The 22,002-nt window shown below is 37.9% G+C and overlaps 2 protein-coding genes across 4 annotated transcripts in view; both read left to right on the forward strand.

Moving 5' to 3' along the window:
- LOC114160812 (ankyrin repeat and BTB/POZ domain-containing protein BTBD11-A) overlaps positions 1 to 15,367 on the forward strand; it is a 173,886-nt gene extending 158,519 nt beyond the window's left edge. For 2 of the 3 annotated variants that reach the window (XM_028043632.1, XM_028043633.1), the window contains exons 8-16: positions 894 to 1,029; positions 4,749 to 4,981; positions 6,035 to 6,213; positions 6,418 to 6,523; positions 7,769 to 7,871; positions 7,958 to 8,039; positions 8,616 to 8,684; positions 8,775 to 8,888; positions 10,387 to 10,626. In XM_028043632.1, coding sequence (XP_027899433.1) covers positions 894 to 1,029; positions 4,749 to 4,981; positions 6,035 to 6,213; positions 6,418 to 6,523; positions 7,769 to 7,871; positions 7,958 to 8,039; positions 8,616 to 8,684; positions 8,775 to 8,888; positions 10,387 to 10,626 — 1,262 coding nt within the window. Of the gene's footprint in view, positions 1 to 893; positions 1,030 to 4,748; positions 4,982 to 6,034; positions 6,214 to 6,417; positions 6,524 to 7,768; positions 7,872 to 7,957; positions 8,040 to 8,615; positions 8,685 to 8,774; positions 8,889 to 10,386 lie in introns of all 3 variants that reach the window. The other variant, XM_028043631.1, reaches the window with a different exon arrangement.
- A 414-nt stretch (positions 15,368 to 15,781) lies between these two features.
- On the forward strand, positions 15,782 to 21,710 carry LOC114161279 (zinc finger protein 11-like). Its single transcript, XM_028044496.1, has 7 exons — positions 15,782 to 15,869; positions 17,111 to 17,313; positions 17,397 to 17,498; positions 17,578 to 17,673; positions 17,767 to 17,877; positions 18,730 to 18,853; positions 19,018 to 21,710. Exons 1-7 carry the CDS (start codon positions 15,782 to 15,784, stop codon positions 21,615 to 21,617), a joined length of 3,324 nt encoding a protein of 1,107 aa, XP_027900297.1. The 3' UTR covers positions 21,618 to 21,710.
- The last annotated feature ends 292 nt before the right edge of the window (positions 21,711 to 22,002 follow it).

Raw genomic sequence — 22,002 nt, forward strand, 5'->3', positions numbered from 1 at the left:
TTTTCTTCTCTTTCCACCAAAAACTGGATGACAAAAAAGAATAGTTTTGTTTATAGTGACTTTATTATTATTTGTTTTGGATATTCTCCAGTTCAAGTGTTAAATTTTCATTAGAATTTATAGTTAATTTATCTTAATGTGTTCTTGCATTATTATTATTATTATTATTATTATTATTGTGCCATTGCCAAATGGCCTCCAACAGCAATATTATTGTTTATTGCAATAACTTCTACAGACAATTTATTGTACAACAAAATGTGTTTACCTGACAGGCTCACCGCCATGATGGCCAGATGCTGAAGCTAAATTAGATCAATCAGTCCCTCCAGTTTTCTGTGAATTTCTGTGTTTAAATTCACAGAAAGTCAACAGATCCCAGCATTTTTTCATACTAGTGCACAACTGTAAGTTTATTTTTTAAATTATTAGGTTTTTGTGATGCTAACTCTCTCCTGTAGGGGGCAGTATTTCTTACTTTTACCACCCTGCTGCCTCAGCCTTATTTGATGTCCAATAGTCTGTGATCAATATGGCGAGCCACAAAAAAATCAGATGTAACATCATAAATAAGCACAAATATTGCAAAATTCCTTGCAAATATTTCTAAAAAAAATCCCCAAAACAATCGCACGTTTCACGCTTGCAGTACCTTGATGACCACTAGGTGCCACTCACTCACCATTTGAGAAAGACTGAATTAGTACAAAGTTCATGGGAAGATTCAGTGTTTTTACAGTGAATTAAACTGAAACTATAAATTAATTTAATTATTTTTAAGTTATTAGGCTTGTTTTCATGCTAACGTTTGAACTGTTGACCTTTAAGAAACAGAGCAGAAGTAAACTGACGTGGTTTCTAAATCTGTAAATCTATAATTTTCTCTCTTTTAGGAAACTTTGAGCTGGTGAGCTTGCTTTTGGAAAGAGGAGCAGATCCCATGATCGGCACGATGTGTCGAAATGGCATCTCCTCCACTCCGCTGGGAGACATGAACTCGTTCAGCCTGGCAGCGTCGCACGGACACAGGTGAAACAAGTCAATCACCGTAAATCCACCTGTAACACTAATCAGTGAAAATGAGGCCATGGGAAGTAAAATACATGCTAACAATGCTAACAAAATCATTGACTTTTCTATAAATTGTTTTTCTTTTTGGTAATTTCACCACCATGATGTAAGGTAATTTTATTTATAGAGCACATTTCCAGCAACGAGGCAGTTCTAAGTGCTTTACATGAATTAGAAGCAAGGTTTCCTTCAGTTTATTATAAGCCTGGCGGGCCACCAGGCTTTACTTTTGCCCCCACCACGGTAAATATTGCTATTTATTAAATTTGTTTTTAAATGTTTGCATTTTTAAGTCTTTTTAGTTGGTGTTCAGGTGTTAATCTTCCAATAAAGCATAATTATCGAGGGATATTTTCAAATTTCTTGTCAACTTTAAACATTTTTTAACGGTTGGTGAATGAGTGCGTGACAACCACCAGGCTTAGCAAGTTTTGTGGGGAAAACCTTGTGAAGGAAATACAAACAAAACAACAAAACCAAAAAAAAAGATAGAAAGTATAAAACTACATAACGGTTCCCCATGTTTAATAAGAATGAGTAGTCCATAATTTATAAACTAGTAGGGTCTCTCCGGATTCTTGTTCTGATAAAACAAAATTTTGGTTCCAGTTGTTCAGGATTTAGTTCTGGATTTGTACAATATAAAATTTAATGTTGGACAGAATGACAGAAACATTTGTGGGGAAGTCATGGACCTTATATTAAATAAAGGTAAGATTTTCCATTTTAATCATAAAGAAAAGAGAGAGGTCAACCAAAGAAAACATTCAAATAAATATCAAATATAACATATTCTTTTATCTTTCTTGCTGCTAAACTGTTAGAAGCGTTACTTAGTTATGGTCAAAATGAAAACTTATATTGGATCTTCGTCTCTGATCACCACAGTATCGATCCCTTCACATCCGTTCAATCTGGTCCTCACGGGAGAGGTCTCCGTTTCCGTGACGATGTGTTCGGCTGCACTTTACCGCCTCTGCGGAATAAGATAAAAACCTATTAGCATTCAGGGCGGCGGGGAAATGGAGTGGAGCGGAGAGCGACGGCAGCAGCACAATGCAGCATTATTAAGACAATCAATTATGGAGTGGTGATCACGCTGCGATATGTTGTAAAGAGGCTGGCACTGAATTAGGGCAGGCTCTTCTCACGCAGATTATCTTCAGATTAAGGCTAATAACTATATATAATGTTCAGTTTTAATTTAGTTTTGATAGTGATGATTTTTAAGGATCTAAAATCGTGTTTTGATGGTGGAGGAAGGTAGAAAAGTCGAGTAAATGAAGAGTGTTTAATTAAAAAAACATGATGGATAAAGTTCTAAAAATCACAGAGAGCCAGAGCAGAACACAAAACTTAAATGCAAGGAGAAATTCAGCTGGGGGAAAAACTGAGGAAATGATGAGAGGAACCAGAAGGGAATGTGAAATACACTGCAAAAATACAAAATCTTACCAAATATCTTTGGTCTATTCTAGTGCAAATATCTTAATACACTTGAAATAAGACAAAACTAACTTAAAAGTTACTTTTCAGTAAGATGTAGAAGCTCGTTTTAAATATATTAGTGAAAATATAAGTGAAATTACAATAGAGCTCTTATTTTGATAAAATTGGATAGTAAATAAGATAGAACTCTGCAAAAAACACAAAATTTACCAAGTTTTTTGGTCTATTCTACTGCAAATATCTTGGTACACTTGAAATAGTAGTAAAAGTAACTTTTCAGCAGGATAGGAGCTTGTTTTAAGTAAATAACTCCTTAATTTTGATGAAAAGTATTAGTAAATGTACTGGCAGATTATATTTTATTGCATATTATTATATTAGCACATTAAGCAGCGCATTCATGACGTTGATTGACAACGTTAAGATCTTCCTCCTGGCTCTGATTGGTTGTTTTTGACCAGAAGTGGTGCGTTCTTGTAAATGGTAAACTTTCAACAAGACAATAACTATAACATTTCAGAAAGACACAGGAGCTTGTTTTAATTAAATAATCCAATAACTATAACAAGACATTTTCCCCATATTATAAATGAAAACATCCATCTAAACTATAACTTTTTCATTACTATTAAGGAATTATTTACTTAAACAATCTCCTGTGTCTTTCTGAAATGTTATTTGTAAGTTAGTTTTGCCTTATTTCAAGCATACTAAGATATTTGTACTGGACACTACATTAAAAATACTTGGTGAGAGTTTGTGGTTTTTCAGGAGATGAGTTAAAATACAGGGTTGAACGAGAAGTACACAAGAGACTAGGAAATGAATCTAATAATAAAGAACAACTAGGACTAAGAATTGTAATTAAACTGGAGTAACAAGAAACAGAAACGAGATCTAATCAAAGATTGAGCCGAAGGAACACAGAATAACCAAACCCCAAAACAATCCAGGAAATAAAATCAGAATGGTGGTGAGTTTTTTTTAAATTTTATTTGCATCATGATTTTATTTTAAAGATCTTTGGCAGTTTTTGATCTGGCAGTTGCCCAGAGTGGCATTAGAAAGGGGATGCACAAACACCAGATTCAATTCAGTTTATTTATAAAGCACAAATTCACAACAAATTTCATCTAGTGGCAATTTACCAAAAAAAGTCATTTAAATTCAACAACTCATAGACTCTAATTGATCCCAGTGATCAAACAGTGCAGTAAAATAATTTAAGGCATAAGTTTCAAATCTTTTGTTTATTTTAATTGTACGCAGTTCTTTACCGTAAAAGACCGCCCCTCAGATTAATTTCACTCCCTGCTGCGGCAGGAGTGAAATTACCGTAATAACCCGACATTGACTGGAAAGCGCAACGTCTCCCCTTTCAGAAACTGTTGGGATTATTCAGATAACGCAAAGTATTGCAGAGTTACGGTGCCACAGAGTTGGGTTGTAAAAATGTGTTGTCGGCGACACCTTTCCGCCGATGAGGGTTAAGCTCAGTTTGTTCAAATTAGTTTAAAAAGTTTTCTGTCTAAAGAAACCCAGCTGCGTTTCTTTTACAGACATGTGCAAAACTTTGTCAATATTCCTCTAAGTCCAGTTTTTACTAGTGATTTATTAATTTGACCAAAAAGCACCACAGGAGACCATTTCTGCCTGCAGCCATCAGACTTTGCAATGCTCAGATCTGAGTAACTTAAACTAAAGTTTTCTCTGCGCTGATTTATAGATTAATATGTCTGCATGTGCGTGCTCAGTTATTTATTTTATTTATTTATTCAGTCATATTGAATCACTTTTAAATTTATTAAATATATGTACCTAATCGCTTATGGTTATACTTGCCTTATTAATGTTCAACCTCTTGGATGGAGCAGCTTGCCAACTAATAAGCAGTTTAGTTAATCCTTAGAAATCATTAAATTATATTCTATTCTGTTTTACCCAGCCATTACCAGTTTAAATAATATTTCTCAGGTTAAATTATGTTTAAATGAACTGAAACATGGTTTTATAATTCCAGTGAATAATAATAAGGTTGTCAGTCAGTGGAAGTATGGTGTAATATAACATTTTCAGAGAATAATGCAGAATTTAAATAAAAAATAGCTGAGGATTTTTGTGGTTACCAAGAGAAATAGCTACAGTACTCATGTGTGAATTGACAGAGTTCATCTTTTTTGTATTTTTACCCATGGTGCAACCCTGCGTTTTGTCTCCCTCTTGTGCAGGAATGTTTTCCGGAAGCTTCTGTCCCACTCAGAGAAGGAAAAGGGGGACGTTTTGTCCCTGGAGGAGATCCTGGCCGAGGGTTCGGATCCCGGGGAGAAGAGGCTGGCCCCGCAGGCCAACTGCAGCGGGACGCTGCGAACAGGAAAGGCCAAACTGCGGGCCCTGAGAGAGTCCATGTACCATAGCGCAGAGCATGGCCATGTGGACATCACCATTGACATCCGCAGCTTAGGTCAGATTTACTAATGCATGCCTCAGTGGCACACAAGCCTCCAGCTGTCCTGCAGATGTGCTCATGCTGTCCCGTCAGTCCCGTCCTGTCCCGTCCTGTTCCCACCCTCTGCAGCTCACCCAACCGTAAAACAGGAGCCGTTTTATCTGAGGCCATAGTAACGGGTCAAAGGTGTGAACAGGATGATGAAGCTTTGTCCTCGCTGCTCGTGTTTTAAATGTGGCTGCCGTCAGCTTTCAGTGCATTCACCTCAACATTTTAATCAGCCGGGAAACCAGAACTTTGGCTTTGATACAAACAGGATGAACATTGGTAAAGAGCATCCAAAGAGAAAAGGAAAGTGTAAACAAATTGCCTCAGTGGTGTGCAAAGGTCTGTCTTAATAACAAATTTTATCTAGACAATAAATTGTCCACAGAAGTTCTTACAATAAACGATGGTATCATTGTTTGAGACTGTTTTCCAGAACACATTCTCAAAGATTAATCAACTTTAAATTCATTCACACTTTAAAATACATTTTAAATATCCAAGATAAGTAGTTTCTCCACCATTAGTACATTGAGCAGAGTGTACATTAGCATTATTGACAGCGCTAAGATCCTCCTCCCGGCTCTGATTGGTTACTTCTGACCGGCAGCGGTGCATTTCTTCAGACTGCAATAACAGCACTCATGTTATACTGGCATGACACAGAGACTAACAGATATGTAAAAAACAGATTTAAAAAAAATAAAAGTCATAACCTGCAGCTTTAAGCTTTTTAAACCCATCTTCATCTGCCTCTTCAAGGCAGAGGGTAGGTAGCTAATTTTCTGTCTTGCTGTGTTTTATGCTCACTTCATTTCCATCAATCGCATTAGAGCCGTTATTAACAAGCACTTTTAATTAAACTCAGATGCTCCATTTGTTTTACCTTTGATTTCCCACTAATCCAACACTCATGGCATCCAGTGGAGAAACATGAGTCTCCAGTGACTCTACACTTGCTTTTCTCCATTTCTCTGTATTCACTCTGCGTTTTCTTTTTTTGTGTGTGTGTGTTTTTCCCAGGCGTTCCTTGGACGCTGCACACCTGGCTCGAGTCCCTGCGCACCTGCTTCATGCAGAACCGCCGGCCGCTGATCCAGGGTCTGCTCAAAGACTTCAGCTGCATCCAGGAGGACGAGTACACTGAGGAGCTGATCACACACGGCCTGCCGCTCATGTTCCAGATCCTGCGAACCAGCAAGGTCGCCGGGGGCTTCCCTTCACAGTAGCTTGTTCAGACTACAGACACAAGACAAGCTGACTTGTTGGGAATACAAACTGAATCTATTAGCTTCCTCATTTGCATGATGTTTTTTTCAGGATTAACAGGGGGAAACCAAAGGGTTTAAAGCTGTAGCATGTGGAACGTTTTTGACCCTAACGGTGCTGCTGCTGTGTGTCTGCAGAATGAAGTGATTAGCCAGCAGCTGTCGGTCATTTTCACGCAGTGCTACGGACCTTTCCCCATCCCCAAACTGACGGATATCAAGAGGAAACAGACCTCACGCCTGGGTAAGCCTTCACTTTGTGAAAACAGAATCATTTTTAATTTGTTTCCATGAGTTTCTGACTCTTTTGTGTCTTACGTCCTTCTCATACCTTGTTGTGGACGATTGTCGTAAATTAGCATCGATCCTCTTTCCACCGCCCCATATACTCTCCGCTTGTTGATCATCCATTTAGAATGTTTTACCACCATCTAGTGGTCAGAGTGTGAACAGCTGATTCATGGTTGATCTGATCTGCAGCTAATATAGCAAATTATTTGTATTTTTGGGTTTGATGCGTTTTAACGACATTAGTCAGTAACAGAGAGCAAATTATTAATGTGTGTATTAATTAGTAATTTATATATAGGTAGAATTGTAGAAATTGGAAATCATGTTCAGCTTTGCAAAGTTGATGCAATAACAACTTTGCATACATTTTCCATCATTTAAATTTAAATTATATATTTAAGTTTTATCATATAAATTATATGTTTAAGAATAAAAATATGATGCATAAATAATTAATTGTATATCTACATATTTATCTTATTACAAAACAGGGAATAATCGTAACAATGGAAACGTTTGGGTTATTAGCAAAGTGCAGCTAATTGTTTCTAATTAGCATTATTAGTAGCAAAAAGCATTACTCAAATAAACAACCTCAAATTAAATAAACATCATAATATTCAGCTTTTATATTGTTATATTCACATCATGAGGTAACGTTGAGATTTCTCTTTTTATGATTATGAAGCAGATAAAAATAGCTTCATAAATGAAATGTGTATCTGTAAATGTTTTAATACTTCATATTCAAATTTCTAAAAATACCATATAGGCTTTCAAATTGTAAATTTATCATATTTAGGTTTTAATTCATCTTGAAACTGAACAAACGATACATAATTTTAATATGTTTTTTAAAGTAATCCATTTTGTGCTTCTGTTTATTACTTTAATTCAATTCATCCTTGCTGGGAATAATAACTTTTTACCTTGAGGTTACGCAGGAAACATGCACAGTGTTGCAGCGCCACCTGGTGTTTACATCAGAAATGAAACATTGAAGAAGCTAAACATTAATGAGGGTTTTAGAGAAATGTTTAAAAGACTCATTGGGACAACAACTTAGAATACAAATTAAATGGTAATTGTTTAATTTGGAGTGGAACCTCGATGTAAAACCTACATCAGCTTTACCTTCTGCTGTTTGCTGCTCTTTATAATTAGTTTTCTTGAATAAAAGCATTTTTGTGTTTCCCAGACCCCCACTTCCTGAACAACAAGGAGATGTCTGACGTCACCTTCCTGGTGGAGGGGAAACCGTTTTATGCACACAAGGTGTTGCTGTTTACAGCATCAGCCAGGTACTGGGAAGTTGTGGCTTTAACACAGATATGTTTGATTTTAGTCAATAAGATCGAAAAACTGACACTTTTGGTGTTTCGTCCAGGTTCAAGTCTCTGCTCCAGAACAGACCAGCAGCAGAAAACACATGCATTGAGATCAGCCATGTCAAATACAACATTTTCCACGTAAGAAGTTCAACATGTTGAGTTTTTAAATTTACTTTAGCAAGTTAAGTTAGATATGTGTAAGACTGGAAGTTTTCCCCAGTAAACCTGCTAACCCAGGTGGCTGGGTGTTAGGCCAGTCGTTCATCCAGCAGTTCGTCGTGTTTTTGAGTTAAAAAATGTTTAAAGTTGACAGGAAATTTGAAAATACCACTTGATAATCATGTGTTATTAAAAGATTGGAAGATTAATACCTGAAGACTAACCATAAAGTCTTAAAAATGTAAACAATTTTAAAAAGACTTAAATAAATAAGCAATACATAGCCTGGTGGGGGCACAAGTAAAGCCTGGTGGCCTGCCAGGCTTATAATACACTGGGGGAAACCCTGCACTAAAATTGTATCCGAGATCCTTTCTTTACTTTTTCCATGTGAATTTTTTCACATATTTTGACATGTAGCCAATATGATCAACAACAGTAAGCACCCTCTTAGATACATATCTATATATTTTTAAATATATCAGCATCACCAGTCACTTTATTTTGGTAGCCTTTTATTTACTTTTAAATGTGTTGGTGTGTTTTATCTTGCAGCTGGTCATGCAGTATCTGTACTGCGGAGGCACAGAGTCTCTGCACATCCGCAACACAGAAGTGATGGAGGTAATGCAGAGGGTTTGCATAGCAGCGTCATTACTTTGAGTTTGTTTTTGTTGTTTTTTTATTTAATCCTGCATGTACCGTTCCCTGCAGCTCCTGTCTGCAGCCAAGTTCTTCCAACTAGAGGCCCTTCAGAGACACTGTGAGATCATCTGCTCCAAGAACATCACCACTGAAACCTGCGTGGACCTTTACAAACACGCCAAGGTGGGAACACGCCTCAGACTGTTAATGCACCTGCTCATCTCCTCCATTATTTATTAATGCATCACATGACAGCTGATTTCTGAGAGGCTTTAACTCGCTGTTGTCTTGACAAAGCAAAACAAAAGAAAGAGAGAAAACAGTGAATGCTAGCTGGTGTATTCTGGTCCAAAAAGAGGACATTTGTGGAGTTTCTCGTACTTTAATCCATAATTTTATTGGAATATTTCACATTTCAGCTGTCAATTTTGTAGAATAAAGGGAAAGTACAGAGCTTGACCCCTAGATTGGTTAAAATAGACAATGCTGTGCTGCAGACGTAGCGGATAGAATACAACATACAGTAACAGTGTATGTTGAAGCATGCTAATGTTAGCAATTCAACCCTTTTCCAGTTACTGTCTCCCATTTTGTCCCCTTGCATAGTCATGAGTGGTAAGGTTAGCATGCTAAAGGTAATGTTATCATTCTCTTTAAACATTAACATTGCTATGCTAACATTAGTATGCTCATTTGGATGCTAATGTTAGCAATTAACCTCTTGCCAGAATTTGTACTCCTGAATAGGTATTGTCGGTGCTAAGGTTAGCATGCTAATGCTAACTGTTAAAATTATTTTTAAATGTTAACAATACTATTCTAAGATTAGCATGCTTCTGTGAATGCTAATAAACATTACAGCTATGTTTTGCTGAGCTCTGATTTAAGGCATAATTAAGAAAATTGGTCTAAACATTTTTTTAGAGCTTTGTTTTGAACATTTCTCCGTCATAAAATCTAAATAATGTAATCGCTAGCCCTTATCTTCTCCTGTAGGCAGTGAAGTCTTAATGATCAATGAGCAATCGTTCCTTATTTAAGCTAATTTAATTTATATAACAATGAGATGTTTTTCTAATTCACATCAACTTCAAGTTACTCACTACAGATTTGTATGTCATTATGCAAAAAACGAAAAATAAACCAAATCAAAAAATGGAATTAAAATCTAAACTCCCAGAATACCTTTTTTTTTTAAGAATTTGTGAAGATTATTGTGGTATTAGTGATAAAATGTGATCATTGCCTGTAATTTAAAAAAAATTATGTAATCAAGTGACAAAGTTACAAACCAGCAGACTAATTAAATACTATTCAGTTTTAGCATACAACTAAACCTTAAAAAAATGACAAAACTTGTTGTGGTCAACTTTTAAAGAAATTATGTTAAGTCATAAAAAACGTTTTGATTTTAAGGTTTTTTAAGATATGACTGATTTCTATTTATTCACACTTTCCAAAGCAGATCATGTTTAGAATGACTTAACATTTTGCAAAAACAAATCGTTAGCTTAAAGTAAATAAAAAGAAAAGAAAAAAACTGATATATCCCCATTTTTCAATGCTAAAATACTCCTAAAAGTAATATAATTGAGTAAATGTAACTAGTTACTACCCGTCTCTAGGTATCCCATCGTCTTTACTTGAGCTGCGTTTTTCCACCTTTCTTCTCTTTCTGCAGTTTCTCGGGGCGTTGGAGCTAACGGCGTTCATCGAGGGCTACTTCCTGAAGAACATGGTGCTGCTGATTGAACTGGACGCCTTCAAGCAGCTCCTGTACGAGCCGCCCGCCGCCACCTCCGCCGAGAGCCCCGCGTCCAGCCCCGGCCTCTGCTCCGACATCCTCCACGACCTGGAGAAGACCCTGGCCACTCGCATCCACTCCATCCACCTCTCCAGCTCCAAGGGCTCGGTGGTGTGACCGCCGCCCGCCCCGCTCCCATCCAGCCGCAGCATCGATTTTAGCAAACACTGTCCCGCCCACGTCAAACTGCTGTTGGACGATCTACCGCCAGGATTTCCCTTTAATTCTGCTGCTTGTTGAACGTTAATGTAGACGTTTGTGACTAAACTTTATTGTTTTGCCTTGAGCTCCTGTCCTGACGGCTGTTCACTGCGGATAAAAACAAACATGGCTTTGTCAAGGCGCCTCATTCACAATAATCCAACTCTCAACTGTATTTCATACAGAACATGTGCATGAAATACATATTTTACACTTTTTTCACTCAGAAATTAAGGTAGAAGTTTTACTCATTCAATACAAATGATACATTTTCTGGAAGTGGATGCCATGGCAGCAGCAAATTAAATCCCTGCTATACGACCCGTAGCAATGTGAGGACTTTTAAGGTGGACTTGCTTACATTTCAGTCTGTCAGTTTGTTCTCGCTGGACACGTTTCACTGTGTTTTATCTGCCATGTTGCAGAAGCCAAACTGATCACAGGAACTTCCGCCGTGGCCGCCGCCGAGCCGGTTCCAATAAACCCCAAATCTATGCCGACTGATTCCTAAAACACGGGAAATAATTCGTCTTTTTGCATGACACCTCCTTTACTGAGCTGCCATTATGTTGCTTTTTTATGCACAGCTTACTTCATGAACCTCTTTTCTGAGCGGGAAGTAAAAGAATTTGCTGCTTATTAACTTTTTATTCGTCACAAGACAGAGCGGGATTCTGGAGACGGACCAAATGTTTTTGAAAGCAAACTGTAAATATCTTCTGAAAGTCATCGTTTTTGCAAGATGGTATAAAATCCCCCACACTCACTCGCCTGGCTGACAACACCGGCCTCACTAAGCGTGCTCCCCGCTGTGCGTCCGGATTATGCAAACTTGCATGTTTAATCCATCTGTATGACTTGTGTGTTATGCAACATCGCACTGTGGGATGCTGGTTGCTCCAGTTTTAGCTGAACCGAAGGGTCTCCCCTCAAATTATTTTTGCTCTGAAGCATCCCAGATTATCAGGATGGATTACAAAATTCAGGCTAGTCTGCAGCATCTGTGTATTAAATTATCTTAGCTGTTTAGTATTGAAATAAACTTCCTAATACAATTGAGATTACACACAAAATAATATTTTGCTGTCATTGTTTGGTGGTAAAAGGGAGGCAGAGGTGGAGCAAATATAAAGATCAACTTTTTAAAAAAATCTAGAAATCCCCAAAATAAACTAAATAAATAAGAAACCAAAGACGAAACTCAAATATGACAAATAATGTCCAACACATCACAAGGAGCTAATGAAATGTTAGCATTTTGATGTCTAATCAAATGTATGTTGATTTCTGGAAAACAAGGTGATATAGTTGCGCTTAAAAAACTAAAATGAACATTGTTTTGATAATTAAACAAAAGATATCAAGAGAAATTTCAGACTCAACTTGTGAAAGAATATTTTTCCTGGTCTTTCTTGCAAACTTAAATATTCATGTTTCTCTTTGAGAGCATCAATAAAGTTAAACTTAAAGTTTATTAATTACACTTTCATATCAAAAGTAACACAAACCTGCTCTAGGTTGTGTGGTGACATTTTAGGGTTTTTGGAGACTTCTTTTAACATCTTACTGTCTGCTCTCAGGGTGAACATGCTTTGTCGGCCAACATGGACATGTCAGCAGTTGTTTTATTTTGAAATATCTTATTACAAATTATTCTGAGACGTCTAATTTTTTTTTTTTACAAATCTTTTCTCTCACTTAAACAGTAACCAGACTAAAGATGTCTGAGATTTAAAAGTGGAAACCTTCTAAAAGACTTTTCTTTTATTGTTTATTTAAATTATTTCAAATTTTAATTATTGTTAAATACATATTAAATACCTTCATGTCTAAATGTTCTGAAAAACACAGAATCTTGTTGGAGGGAATCATATTTTCACATGAATGTATAATGACAGAAATACTTAAATATGAAAGCTTCTCGCAGATCATGCCAAATATTTTTGCAAACTTTATTTTTTAAAACAATCAGTTTGTGTTGCATCTGAATGGTCTAGATGTCGTAAAACAATTAAAAAGCACCCGGTTTCTGCATTCCCCCTCAGTATTTCAGTACTAAAAGCTGCAACAGTTAAGTAAATTTTATGTTTTCTTCTTACGTATGTGCTTTGATTTCATAAAATTAAAATACAAGCTGAAAAAGTTCTGAGAGGAAACGGTGAAATGAATTGGAGAAAACACGCGTTACAATGGATTTTAATGAAGTTAATGTCTATAGTCGCCCCCTGCTGGTGTAGCATGGGTTTTACGACATTTTGATCATCCATCGTAAGGACAAAATGTAGAAAATCAAGAAATCATCCAGGAAATTAATAATTAGTAGTTTAAAAACTTAAGTCTACTAAATACAAAGTGTGAATTTAAGGAAAGTAATAAAAAACATCTCTTGGTAATTTATGCATTGAATATAAGAATACCTTGTTCACAGTGCTGAATGTTCCACACAACTGTCTCATACAGCATTGACCCTTAACAACTACGTCACTCTTATCATTCCAGGCGCCATGTTGGACGGCGGAAGTGAGCGACGAGAATATTGAACAGAACGACTGCAATTGTTTTACAAAGTTGGTTTTTCCAGTTTATTCGTGGCCTCTCCTTGTTCGAGTCGAGCTAATTTGTCTGAACGTAAACTCGCCTGGTTGGGCCTCATTGATGACGGTGTTCACAACAATTGGAGACAGCTAGCTTAGAAATCGACCCATATCTCCTCCCTGGTGACGTGTTGATCAAATTACCGACTTTGCCTGAATTCACACCACATAATTTATGTCAATGTGTCCTCAACAGCGTTTTTCTTTACACCGGAGCAGCATTAAAAACATACAAAAGACGAGATGCTAACCAGTTTTTTTTCCATACATGCTAGGCTACATGACGGTGCGGCACTGTTTCCATGGTTACCAAGGCTAGACTCGTACCTTCTCCATAATGCGATATTTTATATCTTTCTAATTATACACACTTATAAAGTGTATGAACGTTAATCTTGTCAAAAATGTCCGCTGCAAATCCGCGATTACACTGAAGTGATTATGATTGACAGCTGCTATTCATATAGGAAGATATAAAATAAAATGACAAGTTTGGTTCGATATTGTTTTTCTTTGGAGGAGCGCATTGGTTGTTTTGATGTCCGTCATGGCGGAGCGGAGCGTGACGTCATCTGAAAAGGGTCTATATATATATATTTTTATTTTTTATTTTTCAAATTTTCAAAAAGGTAAATACCAAGTAATTCTCTTAAAGCTAACAGAGGTCCCTAATATTTAGCAACAGTTTTTTCCCCCCTGTTCAAATATTGACAATTCATTAAGAAGTTTTATGCATTCAGTTGTATTTTAATATACGGCTGAAATCTGTTTAATGAATGTAACACAAAGCGGATGGAGATCAGGAAATCGTGCATTTTTTTCCAGCAACAGATCAAATGCAACAGTCAAATAAGTTTTCATTTTTACATGTAATGTTTGTTTCACTATCAACCACTATTTATATTCTTATGAAATATAATTACTGTAGCACACTGAAAATTACATCCATATTTTAGCCCAAATTTTGAGAAAATCTTAATATATATATATAATATATGAACTTCTATAAATATTGACAGATTACAGATGCTATACTACAGTTTTATTTTCTTATCTACATGCATAGCAGTATATACTTTATTTTACATTCAGCAGTTTTGAAAAGAATACATTTAATAATGCTCTAAGATATTTAGTAGAAGCAATATTTACATCAGATTGTGTTCCCATGAGGTTAGCTAAAGTGTAAATGTGAGCTAAATGAGTGACTGCAATTTGCTTAAATATATATATTTTTGGTTATATATCTGTGGCAGCCCATGGTGTGTTTTTGTTTATTTTACCCTGAATGCTTTAAAGATTTTATTGTATGCTAATAACTTAAATGAATCATCACATATTCACATATTTTAGTGGAAATGCTTTATTTGAAAGTGATACATAACCTGATGCAAACCAAGGTTCATGATGATGTCAAGCACTTTTTTGTGCCAGTGTTACTGTAGCCTCACACAATCAGAGTATTTTACCAGTGAGCTTGAGTTAAAGTCTTTTTGTGACCCAACAGCAGCTAAAGTATGAAAATAAAGTCAAAGATTTTATGCTTATCTGTTTCTGTTAGTCTTAATGTTACGCCAGTAGCAAAAAAACAGCTTAGCTTGTCCCATTTCCGGCATTTCAGGCCCAAAATGGGTCAAAGCTGTAGAGTAAATGTCAGTTTGCATGGCTCTTCTTGTTTAAAATTGTTGGGAATGTGTTCTGTACAGCAGCTTTGTCTCAACACCCTCCTTTGTGTTTGTCTGAGCATTTATTATCCTGCGTATTTGTTACTGGTAATATACCTAATTTTCCCTAGACACAGTGATAACTTGCATGGGTTAGTTTAAATCCACATGGGGATGAAACTTTTGCTACTTCTGTTCCTTTGAAGGGAAAATGTACATTGTACAAATTATATATATATATATACATATATATATATAAAATATAAATTATACATGGTGTGAGAAGCAGAGATGTGGTGGAGTATAACAACAAAGAGAAATGTTACACTCATGCTACGGTTTCTGTCGTTCCATGACATGATATTGTGGACAGCTAATAAAGACCTCAGTTTAAAAACATTTAAAGTCTTAATTGTCTTCTTACCTTGTTTTTGTGAGAGGAGTATGTATTTGTGGGCTAAGCTAAGCAAAAGCATATGGAAAAACTTGCTAAATCCTTTCTCTGACATTAAAAATGTGTGCAAAACTTGTTGATTTCAAAAAACGCAATTAAAATCTGTCAAAATTGAGTTTAGTAGTACTTTTCCAAGGCACTATTGACATCAAAATGCCATATATATGTATAAGTATAAGTAATTTTCCTCATTCCATGAAATGATCTCTCGATAGCGACGTTAAAATATATGTTGTTTTCTCCACAGTACGGTAATTATATCCTCTTATAAATCAACGTTAAAACCGATGTGTGTTATTATTGTGCTGCTGTAAGCAAACTGCTGGACGGCAAAATTGACCTATATTCTGCTACAGCGCATGCGCCGTACGTATAAACCGCCGCGCCGCCCTTCCTCTCCGTCTGCTCTGCAGGTCTATGTGTACGTCGACCTGAAACAGGGTCGAGGTAAACTGTCTGTTCAGATTGCTAACTTTACAAAACAACATGGAAAGCCCGGATCATATAGAAAACGGTAAGCCGTGCAGAATGTCAGCGTTCGTTGTTCTTAATGAGTTATTAGTTCGTGTTATGGAGTGTGTGCGCCCCATTTTCAATATGGCGTAGCTCGATTCGGGATGTTGACGGCGTTTCCGTGCCGTGTAGCTCCACCAGGAAGCTGTTGTGTGCTCAACTTAGACTTAAAAGTTTATGTTAGAAGTTAGCTAACTTCTAAGCATCGTCATGTTTTAATGAATTGGAAATTACTCAAACTTAATTTACGCTGTGACCACTTAACTGAACGCAACATGGACTACTAAATACTTCTAGAGGGTTTAACTTCGACTGTTACCTTTTGCCGTCTGAAAGCTTAACTGTTCTCTGGAAAGCTACATTTGAGCTATCTTATAAAAGATAGTTATCCCCCTAAAATGCCAGTTTAGTCTCTAGGGAACTTTTACCGCTGTTGTTGCTATTGCTCAGTCAGGTAGCGCATCCTGCTCCGACTTTACGTCACCCTTGAACGCAACATGGAGCAACACGATTTCCTGACTTGTTGCTAAGCTATATGGAGCTAAAACAAAATGCCACAAATAATGAAACAACATCATTAAATGATTGCTTAATTGTGTTCATAATAAACTCAGAACCTTAAAAATAAACAAATGTTTTCTCAGCATAATTATATGGAAGACAGTTAGGGCCACTAATTGAGACCACTGAGACTTTTTTCTCATGCTCAGAAGATGTGCTTATATTCCTAATATAGAAGGAGATCCTTCTTATCGTGCATTTAATGATAATAAAAATAAGTTAATAAACTGCAATTGTGACTCAAAACATTTGACCTAATGTCTGATTTGTAGGTCTACGCAAATTGATTACATGTTAGCAAATTTCAGACTCCAACACATTGCCAAAGAAAAAAAGTTGAAAATTCTCCAGGTAACAATCACAAATAAATAAAATTGTAATTTTTACACATATTTTACATTTATCTCTTCATAATATATGAATTTAGTATAGAAAAAACTAGAGGTTCTCATATACTCATATATATGAGGTGAACATACGCCTATTAAAATATAACCTTTTCCACTTTTAGTGTAACATATCCTTTAAAATTCAGCTCAAAACTGAAGGCTGGATTTTTGAAAACATCCTTTTTCAGTGTCAATGCAAAAACAAGTTTAAATCTTTATTTATAGATTCGCCTCTCCAGCTGCCGTCTCTTCGCCTCTTCATTCCTCCCCTCCGTTTGGTTTCTGGAGCCATGTGGCACACGGTGCAGAGCAGGAACGTTCAGGATTATGGCATGGTGGAAGAGTTCATCAGCAGAGTCACAGATGTTGTGCCAGAACTGTTGAACCCAGAGCAGAAAGTCCAGCTCCTTCTTGGACTCAGAGCACGAGTAAACAGAGACATTTATTAATCGTACAAAAATGCTGATGCGTCACATGCATAAAGTGTTTGAGATTACGTCTTTTCTTGCAGCTTGTTCTTGAACTGTGTCGTTCGGAGCAGTCCACAGACACAGAATCTGTCGAGATGCATCTGGATCGGATCAGAACCCTCATATCCTCATGGGCAGCACAGGTTGGTTCCTTACACAATGTCTTCTGGATCATTCACTCGATTCTTTGACTGACACTGAAGCTGTGCGACTTATTTCCAGCCTTGCTTTGCAGATGTAAGTTTTCCCGAGACAAACTTTGTGGATCAGGTGGAGCTGATGTTAAAGCACCCTGAGGAGAGGAAGAAGTTCTTCCAGGTCTGTCCGGAACGGCGTGGTATAGGACCGGAAGTTGATGTTTGGCTGGAAATAAAATGCATTTATAGGTGAACTGTGATCATTGTCTTGCAGGATGTTTTCCCCACAGATTTTGGACCTGATTTTGACAACGCTCTGCAGATGCTGATGTTGGACTTTGTGTCCAGACTGGAGAAACTTCTTCCAGTTCCTGATATTCAGCAGGTAGGAGAGCTGGAGCTTCATCATTCGTCGCTTCCGTTCTTTCTTAACATGCAGTGTAATGTGTATTCCACAGAATATTTTGGGGCACAAATAAGAAATTTCACATTTAATCTCAGGATTCTGACTTCAGACTTTAGACTTTAATCTCAAAATGTTGACCTTAATCTCAGATTTCACAATTTGATCTCAGAGTTCAGACTTTAATCTCAGTACTTTGACTTTGGTCTCAAAAATTCAGACTTTATTGTCAAAATGTAGACCTTACTCTCAGATACCTTTTTAAAATCAAAATTCACCTTAATTTCAAAATTCAGACTTTAATCTATTTCTGATTTTTTTTCTTCTCCAAATTCTTGATTTTTATCTCACTATCTAGACCTGAATTTTTAAAAACTGGTTTTAATCTCAGAATTCCATATTTTTTTCATAATTCTGACTTTAACCTCAAAATTCAGATCTGAATTTTAAAATTCTGATTTTAATTAAAAAATTCTCAATTTAATCTCAGAATTCCAAATGTATTCTGATCATTCTGTCGTTTTTCCGTAGTTATTGAATTTTATAAAAATTCACCTTGATTTCAAAATTCCAACTTTATTCTCATATTTCTGGGTTTTTTGTTTTTTTGTTTTTGTTTTTTCAAAATTCTTCTCTTTTTTTATTCTCACTATTTAGGCCTAAATTTTAAAATTCTGGCTTTAATCTCAAAATTCTCAATTTAACATCAAAATTCCAAATTTAATCTCATAATTCTGACTCTTTTTCTCAAAATGCTTGACTTTAATCTCAAAATTCAGACCTTAATTTAAAAATTCTGACTTTTTTTCCCCCCTCAAAATTCAAACTTTTCAGATTGCATCCATCCTGAGGACAGTGCCTTCTGCCTTGGAAGAGTCCGCTCACTCTGTCCCCGACCCACAGCACCTGGCAGCTGTTCTGCGGTACCACATAACGCTCGGATGTCTTGATTTTTCCGGTGAGTCTCCTCTGTTGTCTCAGTATCTGTGTAGTATTTGTACTTGTATCCTTCAATGAGCTTCTGGTAAAGTTCTGACTGGATGTATAATTTGAAGAAAACTCAGCAAATTCAAGCCAATTCTTGTTTGTAGAAATGGCTGAACAGTTTTTATTTCCACACAGATGAAACTCAGACCATTCCATCCTCCAATGGGACCTCCATCCTGTCATCCTTGTCTCTTCCTCAGTTGGACCAGCTTGTGGTCTGTTCCGACCCAATACAGATGCAGCCTTTGCCGGAGCTGTTGCCTGATACCTTGACCGTCAAAGTGGAGGAGGAAACTGTGACACTGGTTGACGATGTTGGGCCTTCTAGTTCAGTTCAACCTGATGATCCTGGAGAATCAAATATGGAGGAATCTGTGCAGGAAGCACCACCTGAGGATTCAGGTAATGGCGTAGAGCCCCCGCAGCAAACAAGGTGGCTCCGACTGAGAAGAAGAGTTTTTAAAGAAAAGAAAGATCCGGTGAAACCTAAAAGAGTCCGAAGGAAATACCACGACAGTAAAACGTGCCCTGTATGTAACAAGACGTTCCCGCGAGCTGCCGGCATGAGGCGGCACCTGGAGATTCACAAAACAAAGCGCGACTACAATCACAAATGTTCCAAGTGTGACAAACGATTCAGGGACCAGTATGACTTGAAGCGACACACCATGCGAGTCCACGAAAAGGGAGAGACGAGTGACGGCACTAATACAAGAGCCAGGAAGTCCAAAGAGTGCGCCACAAATCAAACCTGTCCTCACTGTGGGAAGTATTTCGCCTGGCAGAGTGATCTGAAGCGGCACATAGAGACTCATTCAGGGGAGCGCCCACATCAGTGTTCTTTGTGTGGAAAGAAGTTTAAAAACCCTTACGCCTTGAAGTCGCATGAGAAGAGCTGCAAAATAAGAGCGGAGAAAATGGCCAAGAAAAAGGAAAAGGAATCCTTAAATCCAGAAACAACTGCAGATGTATCAGCAGAACCTCCAAACAATCCACCTTTAAATACAGAGCTGACTCCATACATGCTACTGTCGACTGAAGTATCAGTTAAACATAAAGTGTGTCCCATCTGCAGCATGACCATTAAGAACAACAGAGACATTAAGAAGCATTTGCGATCTCACTCTGAAGAACGACCGTATGTCTGCCTCACGTGTGAGAAGGGCTTTAAGTACAAAGATACAATAAAGAAGCACCAAACTCTCAAAGGCCACAAGGGCATCAGGGAGGTGCAGTGCATGAAACTGGAGAGGCTTCTCTCTGAGGCTGATGCTCAGTGTACTGGTGATACTGGTGGACCAGAAGAAATGGATCTGGAGGGATCTGAAGACTCTCCAAAAGAGAGTGTCCCTGTTCTGAAGATGTCCAAAGAAGGCTTGAAAGTGTGTCCTGTCTGTTCCAAGACGTTTGATATGATTAAAACTTTGAACAAGCATCTCCAGTCCCACAGGGTCGACCGGCCGTATTACTGCGTCCACTGTAAGAGGCGCTATAAAGACTTGTACGGACTCAAAAGACACCAGATCTACGCAGTCTGCTACAACAAACCCCCACGTTACTCGCTGAAGAAAGGGTCCAATCAAGGTGAAACGGATCTGCAGCAGATATTTGTCTGGTGTTCAAACTGCAGTCAACACTTCGAATCCCTGTCCGCCCTGAAAGAACACCAGGAAAGCGTTTGCCGAGCAGAACCGACCGTGAAGAAATGCAATGAGTGTGGAAAGGAATTCAAAAGCATAACGATGCTCAAGGTGCACAAGAAGGTTCACAACCCACTGTACTGCAAAGACTGCAAGAAGATCCTGTCTGACGAACCCGCCTTTGAGCGGCACAAGCTGTTGCACAGGCCGATGCAGTGCACGATGTGCGATGAGACTTTCATCATCTCAAGACGTCTGAGAGAACACTATGAGAAGCGGCACAACTTCACAGGACCCTTCCCGTGTACCCAGTGTGACAAAACCTTTGTCCAACTTTCCTATCTCATTATCCACCAGAGGATCCACAGAGGGGAGTTTCCGTTTGTCTGTGACAGTTGTCCTGAGAAGTTCAGGACCTCCTCCTTGTTGACGGTTCATCGGCGAAAACACTCCGGGGAGAAGCCCTTCCTGTGCTGGCAGTGTGGGAAGTCGTACCGCGCCGCCTCGGATCTCTCCATGCACATGGGAACCCACTCCGAGGAGAGACCCTGGGTCTGCGCTAAGTGCAACATGGCTTACCGCACAAAGGCGCAGCTCAAGAACCACGTGGAGCAAGTCCACCTCTGTATCCGGTTCACATGTGCCACCTGCGGGAAGCAGTTCATGAAGGAGATGTCGCTGAAAAGGCACGAGCTCACTCACACGGGCGAGAGGCCTTTTCCGTGCACAGAGTGCGGCAAATCCTTCCTGACCGGCAACGAGCTCCTGCGGCACAGCAGGTACCACACTGGCGTGCGCCCATATAAGTGCGAGATATGCTGTAAGGCCTTCATCCAGTCAAGCTACTTAAAGATCCACATGCGTCTCCACACAGGAGAGAAGCCATACGCATGCGAAATCTGCGACAAACGCTTCAGGTTGTCGAGAAACATGCAGAAACACAGACTCACTCATGAAGGGAAACAGAAGATCTTCACGTGTGAAATCTGTGGACTCAGTTTTGCCCAAAGGAAACTGCTGAACGAACACTCTGTCACTCACGAACAGAACATCGAGACGGTCTTTGGAAATGAGATTGAGTTGGAGTATCAATAGGCTTCCTGTCTGCTCTTCATAAATTGTCTGTAACATTTCCTAACTTTTCTGAGACATTCCTATTTCTTTATTAAAGTTTTGGTCACAAGCTCTTTCCATGTAACCTTTTTCATTATTTGTTTTTGTCACCAGTGATTAAACCGTAAGACAAGAACTTCAGAGATGGTGCTAAGTGAAATCTATGTAAAAAAGAGTTACTTAAATCAATCCAAATTACATGCAGATTCATTGGTTTTGTGTAAAAACTATGCAGCTGATATGAATTAATAAAGTTTAAACAGGCATTTCTTTCTCACAAAACAAACTTCAAACCAAAATAATAGATGTTTTTTTGTTTGTTTTAGAGCAATCAATATGAGACTAATAAATAATCAAAGGTCAAAAG

This window comes from Xiphophorus couchianus, chromosome 17 (assembly GCF_001444195.1).
Source record: "Xiphophorus couchianus chromosome 17, X_couchianus-1.0, whole genome shotgun sequence".
Taxonomy (NCBI): domain Eukaryota; kingdom Metazoa; phylum Chordata; class Actinopteri; order Cyprinodontiformes; family Poeciliidae; genus Xiphophorus; species Xiphophorus couchianus.

Coding starts and splice junctions, on each gene's coding strand:
- LOC114161279 (XM_028044496.1), top strand. CDS start 15,782: ATGCGCCGTACGTATAAACCGCCGCGCCGCCCTTCCTCTCCGTCTGCT. Junction 15,870..17,110: donor CGACCTGAAACAGGGTCGAG/GTAAACTGTCTG, acceptor CTTTATTTATAG/ATTCGCCTCTCCAGCTGCCG. Junction 18,854..19,017: donor CGGATGTCTTGATTTTTCCG/GTGAGTCTCCTC, acceptor ATTTCCACACAG/ATGAAACTCAGACCATTCCA.